The sequence below is a fragment of the Phocoena phocoena genome, chromosome 2, assembly GCF_963924675.1.
Source record: "Phocoena phocoena chromosome 2, mPhoPho1.1, whole genome shotgun sequence".
Lineage (NCBI taxonomy): Eukaryota > Metazoa > Chordata > Mammalia > Artiodactyla > Phocoenidae > Phocoena > Phocoena phocoena.
The window spans coordinates 75,459,253-75,470,664 of NC_089220.1; the positions used below are offsets into that span (position 1 = coordinate 75,459,253).

Sequence of the window (11,412 nt, forward strand, 5' to 3'; positions counted from 1 at the left end):
CTGGGTCAGCACGGCACGCATCATGCTTTTCTACATCTAGTCTAGACCTTTGCTTTTATCATGTTCTTAGCCTGGAATTCTTTCCTATAGCTTCACCTACTGAAGTACTAGCTGTCACTCCAAGCCTGAACTTTGATGTCACCTCCTTGCCAAAGGGTCATCTGGGCTCAGAGTCCTCCATTCTTTGCAATCACGTTTGTTTTTTAAGTCTATGCTTGGTGCTGCCTTAGTCTGTAAAGATGGTTCAATATCAATAAACTGGGTCTTAGCTCCTTTACCATACCAGAAGCTCTGAAAGCAGGGGCCATGCCTTCTTAAGCTGTTCTTTCTGGCAGTGTTTGGCGTTCCGTAGGCTTGATAAATCAGTGGTTCTCAAATGCTTCCATTCAGAGAACCTCATTAAAAAAACGAAAATTTTAAGTTTACTACACAGAGAAGTGCACATACCAAAATGTTTGGCTCAGTTAATTTTCACAACGTATTCATACAACCAGCTCTCAGAATAAGAAACACAGCTCAACCAGAACCTCAGGAGCCCTCTAGTGCCTCCTTCTGAGTATGCATGTATGTATGTATTTATGCATGCATGCATGCATTCCGAGCAGCTTGAGATCTTATTTCCCCGACCGCAGATTGAACCGGTTCCGTTGGCAATGAAAGCGCAGAGTCCTAACCACTGGACCACCAAGGAATTCCCTGAGGACTCTATTTTAATGTATTACACATGATACTTGTAGATTTGGTATAAGCAAGAAGAGTGAGAATATGTATTTGTAGACTCATTATAGTATCTCTGCTCCATCAGTTCTCCTCCCTCAAATATGCATGCGTAATGGCTATATTTTTGTAAACAAGTGCACGGAAACATGAAGCTACACCTTCAGTGGCAAAGGTATGTTAGTACCAAACTGTCAAAAGGAATTAGTGATCCTTCATTTCCAAAATCTAGACTACATACGCTGCCCCACGCGCGCTGTCTTAGTACGACTCGAACTCATTTCCTAATATTCAACATGGCCGCATGCGCGGCTGTAAGCAACATGGCAGCTCTGCCAGGCACCAACATGGCAACCACAGCCTCACCTCACCCGGAAGCGTGAAAGAACTCCCATAAAAAACATACCCGCCATTCCGCCAACACTTAAGGTGGCTCTCGTTTCAGCTTCAAAGGGAGAGCAAAACCGGAAATGACTTTCCGTCCGGTGCGTCTCCCGGGATCTCTTTCCGGTTATGCTTCGGATGTCCGCATGAGAGTTGGAAAATTCTTGGAACTAGGGCTGAGAGGTGGAAGGCAGTCGCCTTTGGTTCGGGACGTGTCTGGGCTGCGAGACCGAAATGTCGGACACGTGGAGCTCTATCCAGGCCCACAAAAAGCAGCTGGATTCTCTGCGGGAGAGGCTGCAGCGGAGGCGGAAGCAGGACTCGGGGCACTTGGGTGAGGCGCGGGACTGTTGGGGCCGAGCCTTAGCCGGGGAGGGCTGGAGGGAACCCTGGAGAAAAACACAGCTCCCGAGTCGGTGCCTTTCCCCAAACTGCCGTTTCTTTAAGGCTTCATAACATTGGTACTCTTCTCCCCCCAACCTCAGCAGCACAGACGCTTCACCCTCCTGCACGTAGTCGCGGCTCCTTCCCAGCTTGGGCCCTGGTTCCGCCGGTTCCGCTTTCCCCGGCCGGAAGCCTTCGCCTCCCCGCGTCAGGTTGACTCCTCTTGAGTCTGTGAGAGCGTCTCACTTGCTAGGCCTTGCAGCCCCCGATCCCTCGAAGCAGCAAGTCCCTTTTTTTAGTTACTCGCGTGGCGCTTTGTTCTTTTCTCGGTTATAGCAATTGCTTTTTAGGGGTCATGTCTTTTGAGATTCGGGGCGCTGTGAGAGCAAGTACGGAACCTTTTTATCCACAGTGCCCAGCTTAATGGCCCTCGCAGAGTTAGCACTCGGTGTTGCTAAACGAGTAGAGGAACTGGCATTGTCTTAGACGTTTACACAGTGAGCAGGAATCTGAAAACATTTGTTTTTAAACTTTTTCTCCCCCCCCCCCCCGTTTTCTCCTGTGTCAGTCTTAAAACTTGAAGGAACCTCAAAAGATTAAGTGCTACTCATACCACATCCCCAGCACAAGCCCTGAATGATCTAAGGCAAATCAAAGACCTACAAGGATAATGAATCCGTACCGCTCTTGTGGTAGCTTGTTGCACTGTATATTCGTATACTCGAGTCCGTCTGTAAATCTCGTGTTGAAATATATATTAGGTCCATGCACTTGTAGTCTGGCCCTTGGAACTAAAAGATGCCTTGGCAGGACTCTTATACCATAATGAATGAACATCTATCGAGTGTCTACAGCGTACATGAGTCTAGTTAGACAAAAGACAGTGTCCCTGCCCTCAAGGAGTTTAAAATTTAGTTGGGGATAAAGGAAAAGTCAGAAATACAATGTGACATATGTAAAATGCCAAATGAATCGATTCCACAATGAGTACAGTGAAGGTAGAAGTAACAAGAGTCGGTTTAGGCAGTGAAGGCGTCAGGGAAGAGTGGGCACTTGGAATTTGGTCTCTGTGGCTATGTAGGACTTAGACAATTAAAGGGAAGGTAAGAGGGCAGGGTAAGTAGGGGAAGAAGTGCAAGTCCTATTATCAGGGATTAATTAATAGAAATTCCACTTCACTTCTCCATGGTATTAACCACACTTTGGTGTTAACCAAACGTTGCGCCATATGCAAAGTTTTTTTTCTTCAGTCAGTTCTTTTCTCACAGAAAATAAAAATTTTCTTACCACATCTAGATTTTTATAGCATTACTGAAATCTGATACTTGTTTACTTCTGAGGTTAATGTTAAAAGACAAGGATATTGAGTAAACTAAAATGTATTCGTGTCATTAATGAATGCAGAACACTATGAACCAAGAATCATTGGGAGACCTTTGTTAGCTGGGCATTTTTAAAGTACAACTTTTTTAAAAAGTGTGGCAAAATACACATAACATAAAATTTACCATCTTAACCATTTTAAAACGTATAGTTGATAGTGTGATGTATATATATTCACACTATTGTGCAACCAATCTCTAGAAGTTTTTTGTCTTGCAAAACCGAAACTGTACCCATTAAACAATAATTCCCAATTCTCCCCTCCTCCCGGGCCCTGGCAACCACCGTTCTATTTTGTTTCTGTGAGTTTGACTACTCTAGATACCTCATGTAAATGGAATCATAAAGTACTTGTCTTTTTGTGACTGGCTGATTTCCCTTAGCATGTCCTCAAGGTTCCTCCATGTTGTAGCAAGTGTCAGAATTTCCTTCCTTTTTAAAGCTGAGTAATATTCCATTGTATGTGTGTACCACATTTTGTTTATCCATTTATCCACTGCTGGATACTTGCTTCCACCTTTTTGGCTATTGTGAATAATGCTGCTGTGAATATGGCTGTGCAGATATCTCTTCAAGATGCTGTTTTCAGCTTTTTTGGATATATAACAGAAGTGGAGTTGCTGGATCATATGGTAATTCTATTTTCAGTTTTCTTAGGAACCACCGTACTGTTTTCCATAGAGTAAAGTACAGATTTTTGAAGTGAGGATTATCACTTCCAGTAAATATTTACTTAATTTTAACTGAAACAAAATAAACTTGGCCAGGCTTAGCACATTAGTAAATATGTGAATTGGTCAATATATTTCATCAATGGGATTGAAGATGTGAATATAGATGTTGACATGTTTTAGGGATCAGCAAGTTAGTAGACCAGCCATATTTTTATGTCTTCAAGCTAGTATTTTATTTATCTTCAACGGAGCTCTTAACCAAAGAATGAACTCAAGTATTAAGTATTCCTTTGCTGAGCCCAACACATTAAATTTTTCATTAGATTAGAAGCAGAGTGTCAGCATAGTTAGCAGCATAATGGAAGCACTCAGTAAATATACTGAATTAATAACTGAACAAATACTTTCTGAAGGAGTTGGAGCTCAAGGATTCCTAATGATTTTCTGCCAGTGACCCATTTTAAGAATGATAAAACATTGGGAGTCTTACCCCCAAATTTGTAGTGACTTCATGGAATTCACAGAGTGGCTAAAGCCCATCTATAAATAACAGTTGCATTAATCAGCTGTTAGATTTTTTCCAAAATGTTAAACGTGAGCTTCCTCCTCCCAATAACCTGAAAAAGGTATTTTTTAAAAAAGGTATTTTCAGCTTCAGTGTCCTGAATGTCATGAAAAGAATACTCCTAGGAGGTGTTACTAACACAAGGATTCATAACCAGAATCACAGGCTGTTTTTTAAAAGAACTGTATTAAAACAAGTGATCAGTCAGATAACCAAAGAGAAAAAAAAAAATGTCTGTATCCAGTTCCAGGGATTGAAAATGTATGTTTAAAGTGGTTCTTTTCATAGACTTCTTGCTTACTTTAAGAAAAATTACACATGACTCAAAGAACATATAAATTTAGTTACCAGAGAAAGTGAAAACTCTGTAAGAAGAAGAAATGTTTATATTATATTCTTGGTAGTATCAGGTTAATTATAAAAAGTACATTTTCAACTTATTGACATTAACATTGGAGCAAAATCAGTGCTTTTCCTCAGTGAGATGATGTCTGTTAGGGTATTTGTGTGCCACGACAAAGATCCCGTGTGCCACGACAAAGATCCCGCGTGCCACAACGAAGACCCAACGCAGCCAAATAAATAAATAAATAGGATTATGTTTTTTTTAAAAAAACGTTCTAGTCTGAGATTCAGCAGAATGTAAAAGAATCATACATAAGCGAGGTAAAGAGAGTTCTGCAATTATTTAACATTTCTAGCTAGTATGGAATTGTGGAGTCTGTTTTCCATGTAGGGTATAACTTATTTTCCTAAAATGTAACTGTTCCCCCAAGGTGTTTGGTATACTTCAGCTCCATTTTCCTTAGACTTCTGAGTTAAATTTTACTAAAGTTAGTTCCATTAGAGCAGAAATTTCTAAGTAACCAGAATATCTCTAAATGTAAACTAGTGGCCCACTTATATAGTATTTAACGGAATTCCAATACAGGTTCTGAATGTTTAATATTTCATCTGTATTTTAACTAACTAATCACAGATATTAGGCTCTCCCAAAGGTAATATTTTGTCCCGATTTGAGTTTCTTAACTCTTCTCAAGGTTATGTTGGCTACCCAGCTTGTGAAGTACTAGAGTAAGTGATAAAAATATAGTCAAGAAATATCATTGGTGACCAGGGCTTCAGCAGTTTTATAAAATTTTTGTGTTTCACTTTAAAGGTCGCATCATTCTAACCCCCAACGCTGTCATTTTTTTTTTTTTTTTTTTTTTTGTGGTACGCAGGCCTCTCACTGTTGTGGCCTCTCCCGTTGCGGAGCGCAGGCTCTGGACGCGCAGGCTCAGCCGCCATGGCTCATGGGCCTAGCCTGGACCGGGGCACGAACCCGTGTCCCCTGCATCGGCAGGTGGACTCTCAACCACTGCACCACCAGGGAATCCCTCCTGTCATTTTTTATACCCTCTGATGTCCAGTGGCCTTAATTCATTCAAATTCAATTCTTCAAAAAGATTTGATCACAGTGTAGGTTGTTGAAAATATTCCTGGCTTACAGGTTGATTATATCAGCTGTCATTTTAGAGTGACTAAAGGGAGGTGGTATGGACATTTAAATCTACCAAGCTGCTAATTTATTTCCTTGAAGCACAGCAAGGAAAGGAATTAGGAAAAGACCTCTCACCCAACAGAGAAAAGGTAAGTGGTTCCCAGAAAATCCAGGATTATCTTGGCAAAGCAGTGAATGCTTGAGTGTGATTTAATAAAGGGTATCTAGTGCAAAATCTGGTCAGAGAATTTTCTTCATGAAATGAAAGAACTGTGTGTTGTGAATGCTGGAGAACTTGACTCCTGAGGAATGTATACATTGACAATGGTTGCCCTTTTTCATTTTCATTTCTCTTCACTCCTAGATCTTCGGAATCCAGAGGGAGCACTGTCTCCAACCTTCCGTAGTGACAGCCCAGTGCCTACTGCACCCACTTCTGGTGGCCCTAAGCCCAGCACGGCTTCAGCAGTTCCTGAACTAGCTACAGACCCTGAATTAGAGAAGAAGTTGCTACACCACCTCTCTGATCTGGCGCTAACTTTGCCCACTGATGCTGTGTCCATCCGTCTTGCCATCTCCACGGTAATGCCCAGATAAGACAAGGTTGGGAACTACCACTGTTTTTCTACAGTTCATGGTCAGTGTCTTAATGCTTTCCCCCTACCCTCCTTCCTTAGCCAGATGCCCCTGCCACTCAAGATGGGGTGGAAAGCCTCCTACAGAAGTTTGCAGCTCAGGAGTTGATTGAAGTAAAGCGAGGTCTCCTACAAGATGATGCACATCCCACTCTTGTGACCTACGCTGATCATTCCAAGCTCTCTGCCATGATGGGGGCTGTGGCAGAAAAAAAGGGCTCTGGGGAGGTAGCAGGGACTATCACAGGGCAGAAGCGGCGTGCAGAACAGGACTCGACCACAGTAGCTGCCTTTGCTAGCTCTTTGGCCTCTGGTTTGGCCTCTTCAGCATCAGAAGTAGCCAAGGAGCCAACCAAGAAATCAAGGAAACATGCTGCCTCAGATGTTGATCTGGAGATAGAGAGCCTTCTTAACCAACAATCTACTAAGGAACAACAGAGCAAGAAGGTAGGGGTAGATGGAAATGCTTTCACACATGTACTTTGAATTTTAGCTTTGGTTGAGAGGAATTTACCCCTAGGGCGAAGAGCAGTTCTTAGAATTCAGGGTTTAGAGCAGTGGTTCTCAACTGAGGATGATTTTACCCTCCTCGCAACCCCCAGAGGACATTTGGCAATGTCTGGAGACATGTTTGGTTTGTCACAGCACGGGAGCACTACAGGCATCTAGTGGGTAGAGGCCAGGGATGCTGCAAAGCATCCTACAGTCTTAGCAGGGCAACCTCCACACGACAAAGAGTTATTTGGCCCAGAATGTAAACAATGCACCAATGTTGGGAAACTCGGATTTAGAGAATCTTTTTCATTGTATCTGTTTGGAAGAATCATCAGATCTTGAGAAGAGGAATCCAAATATAGTAATAGAGGGGACGAATACTGGAAGATAGCCATGTGGACCAATAATTATGGAAATAGACTGTACAATGTGGAATGGCATTGTAGTGGTTTCTGAGTCTATTAAATATTGGACCCACAATAGTTACCCATTTCCTACCGCTCCCCCATCCCCTGCTTATAGAATTGTTGCATAGGCTCTGAGCTAAACACTGAAGTGCTTGGCACTTTGCCTTGGTTCAGTACCTAATAAATGTAAGTGGTTTTGGTTGGAAGGAATGCTTTCCTGGGGAGGGGAGTTTAGCTTAATGCTTAGCAGTAGGAACCAGTCTTCTTATATTTTAATTTCATCCCAAATGCACATTTGTGAGAAAGGACTAAACCCATGACACATCTCTTCTCCTAGGGCTCCAATTTTCCCATATTAACTTAGTGTATTGACCCCTCATAGGACATTGATGTCAAGTAGAATTTGCAGAGGTGGTTTAAGGGCTCATTTTATCTACAAACCCTTTTAAGACCAAGGTTTCTTCTGTCACAGGTTAGTCAGGAGATCCTAGAGCTACTGAATACTACAACAGCCAAGGAACAATCCATAGTTGAAAAGTTTCGCTCACGAGGTCGGGCTCAAGTGCAAGAGTTCTGTGACTATGGAACCAAGGAGGAGTGCATGAAAGCCAGTGATGCTGACCGGCCCTGTCGCAAGCTGCACTTCAGGTCTTTTGGGAGGGAGGGGGTTGGATGGGTCTCCTAGAAGCAGTCATTCTTTTTAAGCACATTTCTTCCGGTTATTGGGTTTCTGTCTTTAATCCTGTTATTAAGTGGTTTTAATATGATTTGTCTAAGACTTCCAGACTCTGAAGGTAAACTTTCAGAAGTAGTGTTCTATGGGAGGGAATACAGGCTGCACTCCCAAAACGATGTGAGATTTAAAGAAAAAAATGCCCCTCTGTTCTTGCAATAGCAAGACATCTCTGTCTCCGAGCCCCAGTGAGTTAAAGTTCTCTGGAAGAAGGATGATCTTAGGAGAAACAGGAACCTGGGCTGTTAGGTAGGTGCTTTATTCTGCTCTAACTAGCAAGCCCTTCCTTCCTGTCATAAGGAAGTTAACTCTTTGCTCAGAGAGGAATTAAAACTCTTCTTTAGTGTAAATCACAGATTTAAATGTCACCTGCGTTCCTTATTTGAAAACTTGTGGAGGCAGCTCTAATGACAGTGAAAGACTAGAAATTTTGCAACAATTTGGACCTCGAACTGTGGCATCTAACTGGAACACCATCTTGATTCCAATTCTCCCTTTTTATTTCCCCAGACGGATCATCAATAAACACACTGATGAGTCATTAGGTGACTGCTCTTTCCTTAACACATGTTTCCACATGGATACCTGCAAATATGTTCACTATGAAATTGATGCTTGCATGGATTCTGAAGCTCCTGGAAGCAAAGACCATACACCAAGCCAGGAGCTTGCCCTTACACAGAGCGTTGGAGGTGACTCCAATGCAGATCGACTCTTCCCACCTCAGGTACCTATCTGCTCAGAAAACTTACCTCAACTTAAGGACCTTTATCTTAGTAGGGTAGCCATACATGTAGGAAAGCAGGGCATAAATCATCAGTCCGCCCTGCTGATTGGGAATGGAGTGGGATAGATATGCATCTAAGGGAATAGGAAAATCAAATGTAAAAAGAGGGACTGGGGCCATGAATCTAAGAGTAAAGGAAGGGAAGATGACCAAATACCACCTCATGCAGTGGATCTGTTGTGATATCCGCTACCTGGACGTCAGTATCTTGGGCAAGTTTGCAGTTGTGATGGCTGACCCACCCTGGGATATTCACATGGAGCTGCCCTATGGGACCCTGACAGATGATGAGATGCGCAGGCTCAACATACCAGTACTGCAGGATGATGGCTTTCTCTTCCTCTGGGTCACAGGCAGGTAATGCAGTTCAAAGATATGTAGGTATGGGCAGATATAGTATAGAGTGAGTACTGGGTGGGGATAAAATCCTGGGTTTTCCTAGCCCTGCTATTAAATATATAAGTGAGTCAGCCTTTTACCTACTGAGATCTAGTGCCTGTTTATAACACAAATGACACATGAATTCTATGTAACTCTACATTTGTTGCTTGTGAAAGGTAAGGTCATTGAGAATAGATACTAAGTTTTACTTTTTCATTCTTAGATCCATTCTGTTGCCCTAATGGTGTCTCGCATGTTCACTGAATGTCTACTGAAGACAACACATGTATCTTGAAGGGAGAAGAAATATGGGCATGGAAATAGCTGTTTAACCTTTATTTCTTTCTAGGGCCATGGAGTTGGGCAGAGAATGTCTGAACCTCTGGGGGTAAGTAACGATCATTGTGTTGCTTTCTTTTAAGGGAAATAAGTACATAATTACTGTAGTTGATATGTATTCCTTTCTTTCAGAGTATTATGTGATTCCTTGCCTCTGTAGAATAGATGGCACCACCCCTAAACTGTGAAAGCCTGATTAAAGCTCTAATTCTTTTTCTTATACCCCACAGTTACGAACGGGTAGATGAAATTATCTGGGTGAAGACAAATCAACTGCAACGCATCATTCGGACAGGCCGCACAGGTCATTGGTTGAACCATGGGAAGGAACACTGCTTGGTGAGCAGCAGTGGGGCCCAATTCAATAAGTGGAGCAAAAAATAGGAATTGTTTGATTGCTTATTGAGAAACAGTTCAAATGCTGGGGTTTCATAAGGTAATCTGTTCTCTGGTGAGCAGGTTGGTGTTAAAGGAAATCCCCAAGGCTTCAACCAGGGTCTGGATTGTGATGTGATCGTAGCTGAGGTATGTACTTTGCCCAGGCATCCAAAGATGCACATTTTAAAACTGCTATCAGTTATTCTAGTCAGGTATATTCTTATCCCAGGTTTTCTCATTGGGATCATAAACATAAATGGAAAGGGCTAGAATTTCAATCTTGGGTAACTTAAAAGTAGCTAGAGCTTTTATTTCCTAGGTTCGTTCCACTAGTCATAAACCAGATGAAATCTATGGCATGATTGAAAGACTGTCCCCTGGCACTCGCAAGATTGAGTTATTTGGACGACCACACAATGTGCAACCCAACTGGTAAGGTGACCAGAGAACATGCTAGCCCCCAAGGGCAAAACTGTTTATGGTCAAGGACAGAAGTTAGTAGAGCTTCACCTCACATTCCACTAGTCTATAAATGGGCTTCAGAGGATTCTTAAGCAACCAACATTCATTGGGAACCCAACAGGTTTTAAGATTTAAACCACTGCTCTTAAGGTCTCCACTGTTACAACCTAAAGATCTTTGTTATTCTATGGGATGTACTGAATCTGCCCCCTGGTTACTGAGAATCTGTGTAATCGGTCAACAATTTTAATCTGTCATTCTGTTAGTAGAGCTTTAAAAGACGTGCTGCTAGCATTTCACTAATCCAAAGGATACTCACTGGCAGCAGCAACTTTGTGAAGTAGGCCTGGTTAAACATAAGTTATTAACCCTTAATTAGTACAGATCCAGCCTTTTTTAACACCAGAATCTGTGCCCAATTTCTAACCAGCCATACTACCATATACTATACTAATAGTAAGATCTTTTTAAAAGAATTGGCACGAATATTCAATGAGATGATAGGCAGTCTTAATAAAGAGTACGTATCTTTTAACAGTATTAAGCCTTTAAATTCCAGGATTTTTGGTTTGCCCCATCTTTCCCCATGCTTCAGGATCACCCTTGGAAATCAACTGGATGGGATCCACCTACTAGACCCAGATGTGGTTGCCCGGTTCAAGCAAAGGTATCCAGATGGTATCATCTCTAAACCTAAGAATCTATAGAAGTACTTCTAAACCTAAGCATCCATAGCCATGGCTCTGCAGGCTGCACCTGAAGAGTAATATTTGTACAATAGTTTTTTTTCCTTATTTAAATAAAACTTTGTATTGTAGTTGGGATTTCGAGGTCAAGTTCTGGCTCTGCCACTTAACAGTGTGTGATCTTGTGTAACTCATCTCTCAGTATGATTTACTTATATGTAGACTGGGAATATTACCTACCTCATGGGGTTGCTATAAGGGTTCAAACTAAATGAATGCTTGAAAAACATTAAAATATTGATTATACTGTATAGGATCAAAGTGATTAGCAATTAGTGCTAGTAAACATGGTAATCAAGAAGGGGGTTCTCTGGGACAACATTTCTCAAGGTAAGATTTGAGTTTCATTTAAGATTATCATCATTAGGGCTATCATGCTCGAAATGTTGCTTATTCTGTTACAACTATGTGGCTTTGCTAGTCTATTATTCATTTATTTCCAAGAAAAGTGAAATAAGC

The 11,412-nt window shown here is 41.8% G+C and overlaps 1 protein-coding gene across 1 annotated transcript; it reads left to right on the forward strand.

Moving 5' to 3' along the window:
• Positions 1-1,118: 1,118 nt before the first annotated feature.
• METTL3 (methyltransferase 3, N6-adenosine-methyltransferase complex catalytic subunit) lies at positions 1,119-11,043 on the forward strand. Its single transcript, XM_065871379.1, has 11 exons — positions 1,119-1,435; positions 5,955-6,172; positions 6,268-6,672; positions 7,600-7,775; positions 8,371-8,587; positions 8,817-9,004; positions 9,378-9,416; positions 9,598-9,706; positions 9,827-9,892; positions 10,065-10,177; positions 10,803-11,043. Exons 1-11 carry the CDS (start codon positions 1,336-1,338, stop codon positions 10,912-10,914), a joined length of 1,743 nt encoding a protein of 580 aa, XP_065727451.1. The 5' UTR covers positions 1,119-1,335; the 3' UTR covers positions 10,915-11,043.
• Positions 11,044-11,412: the final 369 nt, after the last annotated feature.